This window comes from Rhinolophus sinicus, linkage group LG04 (genome assembly GCF_036562045.2).
Source record: "Rhinolophus sinicus isolate RSC01 linkage group LG04, ASM3656204v1, whole genome shotgun sequence".
In the NCBI taxonomy this organism is placed as follows: Eukaryota; Metazoa; Chordata; class Mammalia; order Chiroptera; family Rhinolophidae; genus Rhinolophus; species Rhinolophus sinicus.
In genome coordinates this window covers 141,808,177-141,827,053 of record NC_133754.1, presented here as the reverse complement: position 1 = coordinate 141,827,053, position 18,877 = coordinate 141,808,177, and the positions used below count along the sequence as shown (strand labels likewise).

General features: G+C 40.6%; 1 protein-coding gene across 16 annotated transcripts in view; it reads right to left on the bottom strand.

Annotated features, from left to right (window-relative positions):
- The window catches only part of TJP2 (tight junction protein 2), a 112,449-nt gene that overhangs the window by 37,870 nt on the left and 55,702 nt on the right, over positions 1–18,877 (bottom strand). For 3 of the 16 annotated variants that reach the window (XM_074330517.1, XM_074330518.1, XM_074330525.1), the window contains exon 1: positions 6,326–6,412. The exons of 12 other annotated variants lie outside the window; for them this stretch is intronic. In XM_074330517.1, the coding sequence (XP_074186618.1) occupies positions 6,326–6,397 (72 nt within the window). In that variant the 5' untranslated portion in view covers positions 6,398–6,412. Of the gene's footprint in view, positions 1–6,325; positions 6,413–17,169; positions 17,367–18,877 lie in introns of those variants that run through there. One more of the 16 variants, XM_019730475.2, reaches the window with a different exon arrangement.

Genomic DNA, 18,877 nt, shown 5'->3' with positions numbered 1-18,877 from the left:
GGAACATGAGTTCACAATTTAAACACACACATAAAACAAGTCACCATGAGCAAGAGTTAAAAGAAATTTTAAAATTGCAGAATCAAAGACGGTAAATATTAGAAATATCAGTCACAGACCCCAAAAAAGTATGTTAAATATACATCATATGTTTATCATAAAAAACTAAAGGGGATATTGAAAGTATAATGAAAGAACAAGAGACCATCAAAAATGACCAAGGAAATCTGAAAAAAAAAAAGCAAGTAAAATTTGCAGCAATGAAAAAATGCGGTAATTAAAATGAGATAAACAATGGATTAAACCACATACTACACATAGATGAAGATGCTAATTAATGAACTGGAGGACAGATATAAAGAAATTACCCATAATGCAGCATAAAACATTAGAAAAGTGGGACATGTGAAAGGAGAGTGAGAAATGTCTTAGAATGTGTCTGATGAGATTTCCTGAAGATGATCAGAGAATGCAGGAGAGAGACAATACTCGAAGACATACTGGCTCTTCCAGAATTGAAAATGTTTCAGGTTCAAGAAGCCCAGTACATGACAAGCAGGGTAAATTTTTTAAAAGAAAAACACTTTAAAACATGATAATTTCACTGCAGATCTAGAGACTTGAGAGCAGCTACACAGAAGAGGATACTAATAAAAGAATATCAATGAGAATAACAGCCAACTTCTAAACAGCAGTAATAGAAGCCTGAAGTTAGTAGAGTATCTTTAAAACACCTGTTGATTTAGAGGACAGAAAAGACATTTAAAAAAAAACAAAACAAAACTGGGACACATTATTACCATAGACCAGCAATTTCCAAAGGATAAATTTAAGAAATTAAAAAACTAATCCTAGAAGACCTAAAATACAAGAAGGAATGTAAACCTGCTTAAACACATATTGGCTGTACGAAATTCTAGTAACAATGTACAATGTGTGACAGTTAAACAAATAAGATAGAACTAAAGTACTGGGCAAAATAGTTATGTAAATCCAGAAGACTGTAACATGATTATTCTAAATGTTTTATTTAGAATGGGTTAAACTGTTGTCTAAAGAACTTCACTGAGTTGAATCTACATGTTAAAATTTGTGGGGTAACCACTATAGGAATAGAATATATAACTTCTAAAATAGCAAAGGGAAAATAAAATGAAAAAACAAAATACACTCTTAGGTTTGGGAGGAAAAGAAGCTTAGTACAAAAGGCAATTCTATCAACTGACACACTGGAGCAGATCATCTGCTTCCTTTGGCAGAAGGGGGTTAGGAAAAGACAATTTCGTCTGTACAGTAGAAAGGTAATCCAGCGTGCTCTTGAATAGCCATAACTGATTACTGAAATTGAGAGAAATTTATAATCCTTTCTTTTCCCCCTTCCCCCGTGTACTCAGTTTGGGGACATTCCCATAGCTAATGCCATCTGGCTCCAAGAGATCAGAAATCTCTTTAAAAATTTAACATTAAAAAACAGAATTCAAATCACCTAGGGGGTGAAAAAGAAAACATAAAACGGTGCCTGGAAAAGGCAAGAACTAGGATCTGTGTTACCAGCACACCTGGTAACTGGTGTTATGGTGGTGAGAGAGCACGACCATCCAGGAAGAGGTGATGTTTAGGCTAAACTAAGGCCCATCGACACAATGAAATACATACATATTCAAGAAGATCACAATCTACACTGTGTACATCACCCCAATTACTTTTGTTCACCATGACTACTGTTTCTCCATTTAAAAAGATGAAAGTGGATTTTCAGGTGACATTGTTATACCTCACTCACTTTTGTCCCATCTCTCCGAGAACTGTCTTTGGCACACAGAGTAGGCCTTCAAAAGGTTTTCTTTTCAATAAACTAAGAGATGGACACGCTACCCATTTAGCGCTCAATTAATATGATGAAGACACTGATTAAGGAAATTTCTATGACACTGAGTGGCTCTATGCTCCTTCGATAGCACACCTGAGGTGGTTAGGCTGGAAACTCAGTTCTCCGGGCTAGTGCTCTAGGTGTTCTTTGCAGCCATTCTTCTCTGGAATTCTGTTGTCTATGTCTAAAAGAGTATTTTCCAATGTGTGCCAACATAACACAAGGGCTCCAAGATTTCAATAAAGTTTTCTATTTAAAAAAGAGTTTTCTTAAAGGGAAAGAGTAAGCAGAAACCCAGTTCATCAGAACTGATGATCCATTTCCACAGAACACCTCCTGACTCCTTGGCACCCTGGTTTCGATAAGGCCTTAAGAAAATCAATCCACTACCACCTGGAAATGACCTTACTAGCATGGGTGCTTCCCACGTTCATCGTCTCAGCATTTTACTACACCTTAAAGCTGGCAAATGTCAACAAAGTGAATTATTCTCCAACTTGTTGTAAAATAAATACAGTTGCCAACTCTTCTTTAAATATAGTTATTTCCCACACACATTAAAAAAAAAAAAAAAAAAAAACACAGCACCCTCCCCAAAAATACTTATTTAAAAATCAGTAGGTAAAAACTAACCCCTAGGATTAAGCAGTGCTAGGGGTTTGAGGGGACAAGTGTCCAAAAAGGGAGTGAATATTTAGGTTAAATAAACCAACACAACGAAATACATGAGGAATGTACATAATTATTTAACTCCCATCAATCTTTCAATCTTTTAAAAAGTTTGTTCATCACGATGACTGGGTTTTCCGTTACAGTTAGTTTTATATTTTCTGGTCTGTCCACTGTGGGTAGAAGCAGTGGGAATATAAATTAATACAAATCTTCCAGGGGACAAATTGCCAATATGTATCAAAATGTAAAATCTGCATAACCCTTATCAATCAATTCCACTTCTAGAAATTTATTCTACAGAAATATTTGCTCAAGTGCACAAAGGCATATGTATAAATTTGTTTACAGCTGCTTATAATTTTTAAAATAGATATAATCACGAAATGTCCAACAAAAGGAGATTGGTTGTATATATAGAGATATATACTTAAATGTCTGTTAGCGGGGGGGAAAATCAAGATATAAAACATCATTGTTTTCATATATATTTTTATATAAGCATACAGGAAAAAGACAGGAAGAATAAATACCAAAAAATATTAAATTTCCCCATGAGCTGTGGTATGGAAGAGAATATTTTTGAGCACATTAACTTTAGAAGACATTTTTATTTTAAAAATTGAAACAGCAAACTTCCTTTTCAAAGTTTTGAACTTAAATGTTTTTATTATTTAGCCAAACAAATGAATTGCTACAAAATTTCATTTTAAAATGTTACCCACATAGAATAAACCCGGCTTTTGAAATTCACTGTTCTTCCATAAGATTATACTGTCTTTAAGTATTCCTGTGCTGCCTATAGGAATTACATTTGCTAGAGAGGATTCGTCTCCAAGACTACAATAGGACTGAAGCAAATTTTTAATCAATCAGACTTTGCCAGGTGCCTAAAGACCTTACCGATTTGATATGACTCCAACCAGATTGATTATAAGGGGTTTCTTATAACCCAGGGTTAATGGGTTGGAACATAAACCATCAACTACTTACATATCATATTAAAAGAACATATGTTCTGTTAAGCTAAGTGATACATTTAAAATCTTAACTTAAAAGGTGAGGAAATTGGAGTAACACTAAATTTTAATATCTCCTTTGAGCATTAAAAACATACCATCACTACGTATATATAGTTGGAAGAGCTGTGACCATTTGCAAAGGTCTCAGAGGAACCCTTCATTCATTTATTCACTCACTCACTCATTCATTCATTCAAAAATACTAAGTGAGCACTCACTTAGTTCCAAGCATATGGTGCATGGCACTTGAGATACACTAGTGAATAAAAAACAGCCAAAGTCTGTGTGGAGTTTACCAACCATGGTGTGCCCCAAAAACAAGTCCCTGAGTATCTTCCCTGCCTCTTCTACATACAGTATTATCTTCTCAGAAACCCAGAGCACCCCACATAATCACACGTATTCCTCAGAACATCAGCTCTGTACACCTCCCCGGGGTCGGGCTGCCAGCGAGCAGCATGTTGGCTGAGAACTGGCGCTCACGCCTTTCCAACTGAACCTCTGGGCTTGGGCCTTACCCAACCTCTGCGGGGCTGGGCACAGACCAGAAAACCCCTATCAATATTCAGATACCCTGCGCGAATACCGGCGGGCAGCTGCTTAGCAACAGGGGAGCGTAACATGAAGTCATAGGAAGAGCACACATATCTCAGAGTTAAAGATATTCCATATTCCATGGCACACTGATTCCTCTTCCGGACAGAGGCCCGGGAGAAATGTGCACAAGGAGACACACAGAGAGTATTCATAGCACCAATGTCCTCAACAGCCAAAACCTAGAAACAACCCAAATAGTAGTCAAGAGCAAAATGGGCAAATACATCATGATATATTATTAACGGGCAATGTCGACCGCCAAGAAAGCCAACTAGAGCCACACATACCACACATAGGCATCTCAAACATCACATTCAGTGAAAAATATCCTAGGAGAATTTGTCGAGCGTGGTATTTTTATATAGTTCAAAAGCAAACAATGTTGCCCAACAATGTGAATATACTTAGCACAACTACACTATATACTTAAGCATGGTTAAGACCGTAAATTTTAGGTTATGCCGTTTTTACCACAATGGGAAAAAAAGCCAACAAAGGTAATCTTTTGTTTAGGAAGTATGTATGTTTGTGTGTATGTGTGTGTGTGTGGCAAAACTATGAAGAAAACACCAAAAAAAAAAAAAAAAAAAATCAAAACGCAAAAAAAAAAAAAAAAAAAGAAAGAAAGAAAGAAAAGAAAAACACAAAATTCCGTTTGAAGTGACCCAGGAATGAGGTAGAGTGCGATAGGGAAGGATACAAAGGTCTGTGTCTGTCTTTGGAAGGGCCCATGGGTATGTGTGATGAGCTCATGGGGATTAGTTTTATAACTATCCTTCATGATTTAGCTATATAATACTTTTAAATACTTTTATGTGTACCAAACATTTCGTAAGTTAAAAACTTTGGGGGGGGTCACATGAGTCAATATCAAGGGGGTACCTGATTCCTGGCCAAGGACCTTACACCAAATATTTTTTAACGCAGTACAGATTTTGCAAAGTGAAAAGAGAAGACAATGTGATCATTTTGACTAAAGGGAGGGCACGGCAGGGGATGGCAGCATTAATGTGAGAGAGGTGCACAGATGGCATGGAAGGGAAAGAAAGGTGGACAATCAGGTTAGCTCTGGGGGAGCAGCAAAACACAGAAGACTACAAATCTCCTCTTCACCCCCAGAGTCAAAATTCCAGGCACAGGACCTTTAGTGTGCTTTTCACCAGCTTCTTCTCATCACTTTCACTTTTCACGTAAGTAGAGTGAATAACAATCCCCTCGATATTATAGAGTCATTCCTAGAGGACTGGGAAAAATAAGCAAGCTAATTTTTCTACCATAAACAAAAAAGCTTTGTGTTAACAGCTTGGGTAAGGGATTTCTGTGAAAAAATGAAGAGAAATGGACCAAGACAAATTGTTATCTGATCTGTCTTTTTAAACTAGCCTCTAGTTGTTACAAAGTCCCTTTCCTTTGAAAAATCTTGGCCACATGGGGAAAGCCCTATATTTTATACAAAGAATATGGAGGTGTGTTAAAAACCAACCAGAAGACAGATACCAAAAGTCTTCAGTGCCCTAATTCCCCCTCAACAGGCAACGTTTAGGCTTTTTATCCACAAACTGCCACTTCCCAGTGATGGAGGCCAAAGCTAAAGCTAAAGCTAAAGAAAGATTAATTGAAACTGGCCCTAAAGGGACACACTTGATAAAAATCCCAAGCCATAAACGTAAACACACACATTACACTACACTTGTTCAAACTGTTAAGAAAAAAAGAACATGTGAAAACTTTTTTCCCTGTAACTTAGAAGCCTAGACATAAGAATAAGAATGAAGATTTCTGCAGCATAAGGAAGCAAAAAGTTCTATCTCCTACAAGAAATTCACAAACGAGCATCTTATACAAGGCAGCATGTTAATTCTGGGAAGCAACACCAGCTTCCAGATTCCCAACACCTGGAAAACAGCAGTCTTTGATTCATAAATCCCATATGCAGTTAACAGTTGCACATAACTCTGCTAAAAATGAGACAAGTGTTTAAAAAAAAAAAATCCCGCCACTGACTACAACCTGCAACTTATAATTTGTTACTGAAAACTGCCAGAAGCACACATAAACGAGGAGAAAGTAGTCACTGTGGCAGAAATTTTGCTGCCCCCTCCCCACTTCCTGAAAGGAAAGATTGGGAAAGAAAAGGTGCTGAGAGAGCTCGCAGAGAGGGACTCACATGGCCTTTCAGTCTCCCCAACTTTTTAACAGCCTGGGTCCACAGCCTGTGCAGGATCTGAGCAGTCTTCATGGCCTTTGGGAAGTACTTGGCCAGGCCACTGCCTACCCCCGGGGCTGCTCACCCACTGCCATCACTCCACGTGGTTACTACGGAAGGCGGATACAATAGTGTCCCACATTCCCAGCAAATCCCGTTGTCATCTCGCAAAGCGACACATCCATACAGCAGGGATGCCAAACGCTTTGAAAAGCACCCGTTGTGAAGGAAAAAAAGAAAGCAGTTTGGATTTGCATCCCTTTCCCCGTTTTTTTTGTTTTGTTTTTTTTTAGTTCCTCCCTCACTCCCATGTGAGGGGACTGGAGAATCAGAGTAAATATTCCTTTCAGGGGCCGGCCCGGTGGCTCAGGCGGTTAGAGCACCGTGCTCCTAACTCTGAAGGCTGCCGGTTCAATTCCCACATGGGCTAGTGGGCTCTCAACCACAAGGCTGCCAGTTTAATTCCTCAAGTCCCGCAAGGGATGGTGGGCTCAGCCCCCTGCAACTAGCAACGGCAACTGGACCTGGAGCTGAACAGAACCCTCCACAACTAAGATTGAAAGGACAACAATTTGACCATTGTTCCCCAATAAAGTCCTGTTCCCCTTCCCCAATAAAATCTTAGGGAAAAAAAAAATATTCCTTTCAGACATATAAAATGATTCAGTATCTAAAGTAGAAATTAAGTAAGTAGGTCATTTTAGAGCAATACTATAGAAAGGAATGTTTGCAGAAGTATTTATATAGAAAACACACACACTCACGCAGTGTAAGCTGGCTGGAAATAAACCAGTAGTGTTTCAGGTGAACTGAACTGCTAATGTTACATAGAAATTAAAAGGTATGAAGATAAGATGTTTCACATCCTTGGAGATAACGAGGCCTGGACTCGAGAGGAAGATAAGACTTAGGGAGTTGGTGCAACGCAGAGCCAACTCAGGGGACAGAGTGCTCACTCAGCAGTTTTCCCTCCAACCTTCCTGTAAATGTAGCAGATGAGAAAAAAACAAAGAGCCCTGCTATCTGCTTCTTGCTTTGTACCACATAGGAAGTGTTGGAAAGCACATTTGAGGTCTCTGAGCATCTAGGTAAGATTTTAAGGGCCACCTGCATTTGCGAATTGGGTGTGCGAGTTGGGCAGCAGGGTCTCGGGGAGCCGGTGACCATTCTCACTCCAGTAGTTACATGTTACACCAAGGGACCAGACTGAGCAGTTGCCAAGGGAGGAGTGCACCATCTGATTGGTTGCAGGTTGAGAGGTGTAATAATTAACTTGGACCATGAAATAGAGACCATATAGGAAGCAAATAGGAACAGCAGCAAGAATGTGAGTTCTAATGGCAGAAGATCTGGGGTACATCCTCTGCTCTGTCACTTAGCTTCGATATCTGTCTCCTTCTTTATAAAACGGGGATAATAACCATCTATATCTCAGAGGAACAATGTCAATGCGAAATGAGACAACCTCTATAAACGCTTGTGCGGAGCAGGCACTCGAAATGTTCACGGCAATGACTCGACAAGAATAAGTTCTTCCTAAGGGTCCCAACAGCAAAACAGGATGGGCCATGAACAAAAGTTTTCCCAGTGTTACACTGAAGAGAGCAGGAAGTACAAAGGAGCCCTGCTGAAGGGGGACCCTTGGAAGCTGAACCCCTGCCCAGGACTCAACCCAGGCGGTGTAGATGCTGGAAGGTTCCCCGAGCATCAGCCAGACTCAGCCCAGGGCTCTTTAGTTCACTGGGCCCTGGTGCAGAGAATCCGGTGTGTGTGTGGGGGGGGGGGGGGGGGGCGCGGGCGGGGGGAGGCACTTAAGGCAGCTCAATCCTACATCTGACAGTCCTTAGGAAATCACTTGAGCTTCCCTGGTGAGGAAATAAATACTTCTTTCCCTAAATTGATGCATACTGCCCAGAAGTCTTAGGCATCCTACAATTTAAGAATTCCAGATTTCCAGAAATCAGTTTCTCCCTGCACTAATTCTTGTTTGTAATTGTGCTAAAAAAAAAAAAAAAAAAAAAAAAGTAACAAAATAATTTAACCATTTCTAACCATGCTGGTAGTAGCTGTTCAGTACATTCACATTGTTATGCAACCAATCTCCAGGACTCTTTGATCGTGCAAAACTGAAACTCTGTTGTTACCAATTAAACAACTCCCCACTTCCCCCTCCTCTCAGCCCCAGGCAACCATCACTCTACTTTCTATTTCTATGTATTTGACTACTCTAGATACCTCATGTAAGTGGAATCATAAAGTATTTGTCTTTTTGTGTCTGGCTTATTTCACTTAGCAGAATGTCTTCAAGGTTCATTCTTGTAACGTGTGTCAGAACTTCCTTCCTTTAAGGCTGAAAAATATCCCATTGTATGTACAGACCACATTTTGTTTATCCATCCACCTGCCAATGGACACTGGGGTTACTTTTACCTCTCGGCTATTGTGGGTAATGCTGCTATGAACATGAGTGTGCAAATACACTATCACTAATTCTTTACTCATTCATTCAACAAATGTTTACCAAGTGCAACGTGCCAAGCTCTGAGGATCAAGTGAAGGTCACTACACGTACAACACTGCCCTCAGTAAGCTTGGCAGGAGACAGCATCTGATGCAGTCAGAGTGGGTGGGGAGTGCGGGGTGTTTCCAGATGCAGAGAACATTGAGAGGCGATCTGAACAATGAATACAACTGAGGGTGTGGGAGGGTGAGCAATGCTGGGGGGAGGGAGTGTCAGGGCCCAAAGAACAGCACAGGGCAAGAACCTTGAAAAGGGAAGGGGGAAGGCAGAGAGAACCTTCATCAAAACCACTGCAGTCTGCTCCGATTAGCAGTTGTCCTACCGGTGGCATCAAAAGGGCATTTTGTGGCACACAGTTGCCTCCATGAGAAGAGCTCAAGAATTTAGGGATTTACTTCTCAAAGATTCCAAACTTCCACATTCATATATTCAAGAGACATTTATTTACTGAGCAGCAACTCACCCCATGGACCGAACGAAAAAGTACATGAAGTCATTACCTACGGCAGTCCTAGTCCAGTGGGAAGGGAGGCTGGGAGACCATAATCCCCACTCAGGGCAGCTATAACCTCAGACAGATTTACAAAGCTCATTCATTCAACAAACTTTCCTGGAACACCTCTGCTGTATCAGGCCCTGTGCTAGGTGTTGGGGGGATACAAGCCCAAATCTTTCCCTCACAGGGAGGACTGTAATGGAGGAAACAGACAATAAACAAGTAAATATATATTACAATGTCAGGGAGCAGTTAAGTGCCATGGGATGCGACATTGGAAAGAACTAATCATAACAACATCTAGACAGATCGCCGAGGAGAGGGAACAGCAGATGCACAGACCCTGAGGTGAGAAACCAGGCGACAGGAAAGCAAAAGGACAACGTGAGGCTGGACTCGGGTGAGCGATGAGGTAATGGCAAGCACCTCAACTGAAACTGCCGGCCTAGGTGGGAGTTATTCCCTGGGGCTGGGCGGGCTGGGGTGGGGGGAATGTGCACCAACCGCAGGGCAGGCCCTCTCTCCCACACGGAGTTAGTTCTCGTGAGCTCCGTGCTGAAGGATGGCTGACTTGTTGGGTGGGTGGACATTCTAGGAAGAGAGAACAGCATAGTTAGAGCCAGGAGAGGTAACCGGCAAGGTGTGTTCTAAACACTGCCAGTACTCAGTGCGGCTGGGAGGTCAACTGTTTAATCTCACACATGAGGCTCTACATTCTCAGCATGGAGAGACATGTCAAAACAACTTAATCGATAGCTTGGAAGTCTTAAAACACACCCAACCCGAAAACACAAGGCCAAATGGTTATGAGAAGTGGACAAAAAGGCAGTCAGAAAGGCAGCAGAGCTCCACACCAAGGACTCTGGACAATTTTTCATGGAATGCCCACAACCCGGTGAGCTAGCGATGATTGGCCAAAAGCAGGAACAATGACAACACCAAATGCTAGTGAGGTATACGTGCAACAGGAACTCTCATTCATTGGTGGTGGGTATGCGAAATGGTGCAGCCACTTTGCAAAACACTTTGGTGGGTTCTTACAAAACTAAACATTCTGTTACCGTGGGATCCTGCAATTATGTTCCTTGTATTCACCCAAAGGAGTTGAAAACGTATGTCCACAAAAAAATCTGCACGTGGAGGTTTGTAACAGTTTTCTTCACAATTGCCAAAACTTGGAAGCAACCAAGATGTCCTTCAGTAGGTGGATGGATAAATAAACTGATACATCCAGACAATGGAATATTAATATTATTCAGTGCTAGCGAGACAACAAAAAGATGAGTGGTTGCCAGGGGTCAAAGGGAGGGAGAGATAAATAGGCAGAGCGCAAAAGATTTTTAGGGCAGTGAAAATACTCTGTATGATACCATAATGGTGGGATACATGTCATTATACATTTGTCCAAATCTATATAATTTACAACATCAAGAGTGAACTATAATGTAAACTGTGGACTTTGGGGGATAATGACATGTCCGTGTAGATTCATCAACTGTAACAAATACACCACTCTGATGGAGAAAGTTGACGGTGGGGGAGGTTATACATGAGTAGAGGCAGAGTGTATAAGGGAAATCTCTCTACCTTCCCCTCAGTCTTGCTGTGAAACTGAAAATTCTCTAGAAAAATAAAGTCATATATGGGTGTGTGTGTGTGTGTGTGTGTGTGTATGTATGTATATGTATGTACATATATACACATATATATGTATATATATATTAGGTTGGTACAAAGTAATTGCAGTTTAAAAGGTTAAAAATAATTGCAAAAACCGCAATTACCTTTGCACCAACCATATATATATAATGTAAAATCCCCTGAGATATTAAGGAACTTGAACGTGGCCCTACAGCTAGTAGGTGGCTGGTCCAATCTGAATCCAGACTTGCATGAGTCTAATTTTAACAAGCTACGAGGCAAAGAAACATCAGCCAATAATTACATTTAAGACATTTATGTTCATAGTTCTCATACACTGAGCTATAAAGTCTAATTATAATTTAAACAGACCATTCTTATTTGTAATTACAAAGGAGCCATTAATAATAAGCCAAAAAGGAAGGTGCTAATTTGGCAACACAGACACAGCCCTGTCTACTCTGTGATTTTAAACCTAAGCCTGTATAACATTACAACACAGCTTCACTTTAAAACAAACAAACAACAACAACAACAACAAAAACCAAACATGCATACAGGCCACCACCCCATGGCAGGCACCAAAAAAAAGAAAATTATCAACTGTCAAAAGGCAGGTTAGAAAACAAATTATTAGAGTGCTCAGCTAGAGCCTGCAAGCAGGTTGGCCTTGTATGAAACACACGATGTAAACTGTCCCTCCCAGACCCAAGGCCACTTCCGAGGATGATGGCTCACACAGAAAACAACAACATGATGCTATCAATATGCCTTGTTCATCTCCAGAAAGTCAGCAAGTCTACATACAGCGTCCTGAACCACAAAGACACGCCTTTCCTATCTGAATCAGGGGATCACTGCAGAACCTTGAAGATCCTAAGCTTTAGACACTGTATTGCCAGCACCTGGGAACTTGTTAGAAATGCAACATGTCAAGTCTTCTCTTGGACCTGTCCGGTAAGAATTTGCATTTTTACCAAAAGCCCCGATGTGACCAATATGTGCATCAAAGTCAGAGAAACATGGGTCTAGCAGTGCTCTCTAGCAGAACCAGTGGCTACTGAGCACTGGAAATGTGGCTACTGCAATTAAGGAACTCAATGTTGAACTTAATTTAAACTTGTGAACAGACACATTTAGTGTATAACGTATTAACCATATCCCTAGCAGTCTTTTCAACTGTTTTCACTTTTTGGCTACTATAACTAATACTATGGCAAACACTGGTGTGCAAGAGGCGCCCTACACCCTGTGTGTTGTAGTATTTCTAGATGAAAGAGCATAAACATATGTACTGACCCATTACTTTTCAGAGAATTCTAGCAATATACAGGTCTACACCGAGATGCGTCCAATGCCATGATTTTCAAATGAGAAGAAAAAAGAAAACTACTTATTTACAGAAACAGTACTTGCTTCCATACTTTAAGGCTCTTTTTGATAATCTCTTAAAATTTTTCCTGCAAGGAAGGAAAAAAAGACCAGGGGTGGGGGGTGGGGGTGTGTAGGTCGTGAACTCCTTGTGTAAGCACACTGATAAAATTTAGGAAATGACACTTTGAAAACACTAGTTTAACCAGCTATCAGTAAGACACACAATAATTTTACATTAAAACATGATCTGTGGATAAGATGAAAGAGCTTACAAATTATGGCTTCAACTGCATAAATGTTTGTTACATATTTACAGTATCATAAAACTGATAACTGAAGGGGTTCTTGCAGGGTACCTTTAGCACAAGGAGTGTCCACGGCATTTCATGGAAATTGAGGGAGAAAAACAAAGAACTGTGAGTGGTACTAGAACACACACCATTAAGGAGAGGGGGCGTCAAGGACCAGGGACAGGAAGGGGAAAGGCGAGATTTCCTGCATTCACCTCCCACCCAGATGACACGTGGGAGCCCAAGCCCAGCTATTAAAAATAATGAAAATGCAAATCAACAAGCCTTACTATAAAGACTTTGACTTACTAATAACACAGAGTGGATAAAATTGAAGCAAGTTACATTAAAATATTAGGCTTCTGATTTTTGTTTTCTCATGACAAAATTTTAAAAAAGAAAAAGTTCAGATGTTTGAAACAGCCTATTTCTAAACTTAGAAGAAAACCTCATTCTTCAGTCTTGTATACCTTTATTATATAAACTGAGAGCAATAAAAAAATGTATAGGACACTCCCCTCCCCCAACTCTGTATTGTTTTCCTTTGTTAGTAACATGGAAAATTTCAGATATGGGGCAACTTTTTTTTTTTAATTCTTAATTAAACAATGTTGGGCTCATCTCAAAAAATTTGTTTCTGCCTAGTAACATAAATTGTGGGCAGAAATTGTATGCAATCTTAAAGCATAAAAAGGTATGGAACATTTCCCATTTGTGGAATTGTTATTAACAGGAAATCAGCCAAGGCCACCGCACAGTAACAGACATATAATCCACTAGGTGGTGCAATAATGCAAAAAAAAAAAAAAAAAAAAAAAAGGGGGGGGATGATTGCTGTTTCCCTTCCAATTTAAAATTTCAAATGTAATTTAGAGGAAATTAGAACGGACTTTAATAATACAACAAAACCCTGCCACTATAGCTTTTATAAGAGGCAAGGTAAATCTGCAAATAGCAGGAGTGAGGGATGACTAAAAGTGAAAAATTACTACAAGTGAAATTTAGTTATCGTTCATTAGCATGAAATGAAAACACAAAAGCATGCTACAATCAATCAACATCCTACAATGTTTATGACCCTGCTCTGGGTGCTGTGGGATATTCAAAGGAATTTAAGCCATCTGGAAAGTAGAAGACAGCACTTTCGAATTGCTGATCTTTGGACCTAATTGGTATTGGAAGAAGATAATTTCCAGAAAAAAGAAATGCAGGAGTTAAAGTTTCACGGAGAAGGTAGGATCCATTCATCGGTTCATTCTATAAATATTTATTAAGCACCTCTTTGGTGCCAGGCTCTGTACTGAGTACGAAAGAGTAAACAGTAAGGATAATAAACATGGTCCTGCCTTCATGGAACTCACACGCTACCGTGTTTCCCCGAAAATAAGACCTAGCCGGAAAAATCAGCTCTAATGCATCTTTTAGAGCAAAAATTAATATAAGATCCAGTCTTGTTTTACTATAAGACCAGGTCTTACATAATATAAATATAAATATATAATATAACATAATATAATATCCGGTCTTATTTTACTGTAAGACCGGGTCTTATACTATAATATAAAACAACACCGGGTCTTATATTAATTTTTGCTCCAAAAGACACATTAGAGCTGATGGTCCAGCTAGGTCTTATTTTCAGGGAAACACGATAATGAGGGTCAGCCGTAAATCAAGGAGCCAGCCAGCAACTGTAGAAATAAAACAACAAAGGGAAAGCACAGAAAGGTCTAGAATGGGAGGACCTGGCCTCTTCAGGGAGATCAGGGAAGACTTTTCTTCTCAGTGACCCTGTGGAAATAGTAAAATGTCTTAAGTAGGTCAATGGGACAGGTGGATTTGTATTTTTATTATTTGAGTCCCGATTCCTCATGTTACTAAGAGGCAGGGAAGAAAAGTAAGCGTAGGTGGGCAGCCCCAGCAGGACACAGGAATTAGGAAGTAGGGAGACCTGGCAGTGAGGTCTGCACACAGTGATGGCTTTCTCAGGGCAGTGGAGGCCTAGGGGCCGATCCAAGGGTTTAAGCACCAGTCAAGATCCCCTTTTACTGTGAGGAAAGACTAAAGTGAACTATCATTTCTAATGCCGGTTCCACAGACAACTTTGTAGTACGTTATTTAAGGGTGGCCAAGAAACTGGTATCACAGCATGCAACAGAAATGTTTCTGAGGCATTCTAAGGAATGGATGCATACAACAAAACACGTCAAAGGGCCAGGAGAACAAACTGCACTATCAAGAGTGTTCATCTGAAGAGGAGTCATAGCAACAACCAAAACCTGTCTTTTGAAAGAAAATCCAGGGAAGGACTTCGTCTGCATTTGTCAAGATGACCCAGGCTTCTGCTTCCCTTTGGGGGCTGGGGGGTAAACAATAACACAACATACTACGCTTTCTCCAACTGTCCTAGTCTGTCAGTGGTCCAAATCCCCAGTTTGTCACTAACCAGCTATGTGACCCCTAAATTCTCTGAGCATCTTGGGTGATAATACGCAACTCATAGAATAGAGCAAGAATTTTATGTGGAGTTTTTATATAAACACTAAAGTACCACAAAAAAGAGGGGTGCTGAGTTTATTAACAGATTTTTAAAATAGATTGTATTTAGTCATTCAATATTTAAGTATGTACTGTGCACCAGGCTTTGGAAACAAAGGCCTATTGACAACCGAGTTCCCACCCTCAAGGATGCTTGTGTTGGGGATGTAGAAAGGCTTGGAATCGTGTATGCGTATTGAGCCAGGGTACCAGTCACTGATAATGTCTATTAGTCCAAAGCCTTTCCAAATGCCCTGAGCCAGAGGAACATCCTCTTCTGAGCTACATTTCTTCAGGACTTTTAGATGGTGGGTTATTGTAACTTTGAAGTTTTCTCTGACAGGAAAGAATGGTTTAGAATTGAAATAGTCAACAAGGTACAAACACAACAACAGCATCCCTCCCAAAGGTGGCAAACCAGAGAAATAAGAGCATCCAAAACCTAGACAAAAATGTCCTATGGTCAAGGCACATTTCAGTTTTATGGCCTTTCTACAAAACGCGCTTTTAAGTATACTTTCTCTACATTGTCTTGTACTGATGTTACTGAAAGTCTACACTCATAACTTCTCAATTGGCCCCTGTTGTCAGTCATCTCCCTTGACTTAAACCAGAAGCAAACCAGCCCTTCCTCGCTCACAACCAACCCCTTCTTCCTTCAGCTTTCCCACAGTCAAGAGGGACCAGACAAGAGCACCCTCATGAAGCCAGAATCTTTCACAAGTTAGCACCAACATACAACGTGTGATCAAACAATAGTGAATGCTTAAATTAAAAAAAACATATATTAGAGTAAAAGACACATTGCCATTAATCCCCCTCAAAATACTCCCCTTTGCTTCGAACACATTTATCCCATTGTTATTGCCTCTTTCTGTAGCAGCTCTGGAAGTCCTCTTTCGTGAGTGTCTTTAGTTGTGCTGTCATGGCTGCCTCCATGTCCTGAATCATTTTGACTTTGGGGAAGAACCAGAAGTCGCATGGTGCCAGATCCAGTGAATAAGGTGGATGGGGACACACTGTAATGTTTTTATTGATAGAAATTGCCATATACCAGAAGCGATGTGTGACACAGAGCATTGTCATGATGGAGGATGATTTACACTTTAAAACACACCTTCTCTCAACTGTAGCTCACACCTGACTGACTGCACTGAACAAGTTGAAACTATTACTAAAGTTCAATGTGCTGCTTCCCATATTGAAGATCCCTGCCTTTCCATTGGATGGCACTCGGCAGCAGTATTCACCATATTTTTTTTATCACAATGGAAAGGCTCTGTGCCACACATCACTTCTGGTATACAGCAATTTCTGTCAAATAAAAACATTACGGTGTGTCCCCATCCACCTTATTCACCGGATCTGGCACCGTGGAACTTCTGGCTCTTCCCCAGAGTCAAAATGACCATGAAAGATAAACCTTTTCAATCGATTCAGGACATCGAGGCAGCCACAACAGCACAACTAAAGACACTCACAAAAGAGGACTTCCAGAACTGCTTCAGAAAGTGGCAGGAATGATCGGGTAAGTGTGTTCGAAGTAAAGGCGAGTATTTTGAGGGAGGTTCATGGCAATGTGTCTTTTACGGTAAAAGATTTTTTTAAATTTAAACATTCACCATATTTTTTGATCACACCAACTTCTTTGATGGCAGAAGAACAGGTGAGAAACTTGGAGTTCTAAACCAGGGGCCAGGAAACATATTCTTAAAGGGCCACATAATATACATTTTAGATTTTACAAGCATTATTTCAATACTTATATATCACCATTTAAAATGTAACCATTTAAAAAAGTAACAATTCTTAGTAGGCAGGGGGCGGAAAAGCCACTACCCAAACAGGCAGCTGGCTGTAGTTTGCCCCTAGCCTAAACTCATGCAGAATTTAGTGACCCAAGGACTGATGTGCAGGTGTCTGTTCACCAAGACGCTGTCTTTACCTGCACGGTGCTCACACTGGTCCTGAGGGAGGTGCACACACTTGATTGGTTTTCACTTCTATCTTCAGCATGTCTTAGGGCTGTCCTTAGCATCCAGTCACTGTCTGGGGGATAATCCTGTTTTGTTTGCGCATTTATGTCTTTTCTTTTTCTATTTGCGTCAGTGGTAAATTCTTAGTCGGCACATAATCCAAACGCGAGGTCAATTCAAAGTGAACGACACTTGGTTTTGGTAGCCATGGAATTTCTCTGGTTCTATTTTATCGACACTAAAATCTGAACTTGTCCACAATGTCCAATCACACTCTGAGGAGGAAGCTGTCCGGAGATCAAAATCTTGCTTCAGGTTTTCCTCAACGTAGATAATTAACTACATGTGTTAGTATTATCAACACATGTGTTGGGCAAGACCCTGTGCAAAGAAATGTGTTGGATGCAGAGACGTAAAAGCCGTGGTTCCTGATCTCAAGCTGGAAAACTGCCTGTTGTACCCTCACAAAAAGACAATGATCTCAAGCTGGAAAACTGCCTGTTGTACCCTCACAAAAAGACAATGAGATGTGGCACCCACGACCCACGGCAAACACTGCTTTAGAAGAAATCTTTGAAAAAGAGGGGGTAAAACACTGTACGTTTCCACTACCCACCAGGAAGTTAGAATCTGGTCAGAATTACATACCCAGCATTTGTCCCGGCTGAGCTTACAACCAAGAAGCACTATTTCACACAGTGTCAGCCTTATTATACCATCCGTGGAAGCTCATTTAACTCATCAATTCTAGGTCCTGGGAGGAAGAAAGCCATGTGGTGAGGCAGTGAGGAAGGGACAAAAGCACCCTTAACAGGATTCCAGGGGGAATAGGAAAGAAAGTTTACATTTGTAGATTTCCTGGCTCTTTCTACCCTTGTGCTTGGGGTTTCAGTGCCCGCCTATACTACCACCCCCCCTTGTCCAAAGGCAAACCCTGGCATTCCGTAATGGCTGCCCCATCACCAAAATGTTCTGGTTCCAAACACGCCTCTCTCTCTTTATCCCCAATCAAAATTCTCACTCTATCAATGCACATGATCTCAGCTAAATATCAGAAGAAAGCTGACTGTTCTACTTCACACTGAAGTGTGAGTGCCTTGGAATCTCAACCTCTTGGAGGAATGTGATGTTTTCGAAGATGTACTTTGAACTTCAGGAAACTTGTGATGCTATTCTGACCCCTAACAGACAAGTTCCCAAACACAGCATATCTAAGATGCTCTTTCTAATTCTACAACCCATATGCTTTGTAATCACACAAGTTTTTCTTGACATAACACTTGTGTGGGGAGGAAGGATTGCTGGAATAACAGTCATTTCTAACTAGAAGCAGTGGACTTGAAGAAAGTAGACTCTCACTTGACAAGACATAGTCTCAAAATTTCTATAATAAAATTGTGATTTTAGCTCATTGGCTATATAATCTACTTCCCCATAGGGCTGTGTCTTACTCACCTTACAGTCTTTGGGGCCTCATACAGTAATGGGCACACAAAAAAATGAAAACATCTCTCAACAGCATTGATATGTCATTGTTACTCACGATTCCCCAGGGGAAAAATGTACGGACACTTTCAATGATAATGTTTTAACTCCTAACAATCAACAGAGGGCCTTCAGCTTCACCCCCTATCTCTTTGTCCGTCTGATTCTGAAAAGCCGAGGCTGGTGGAGTTG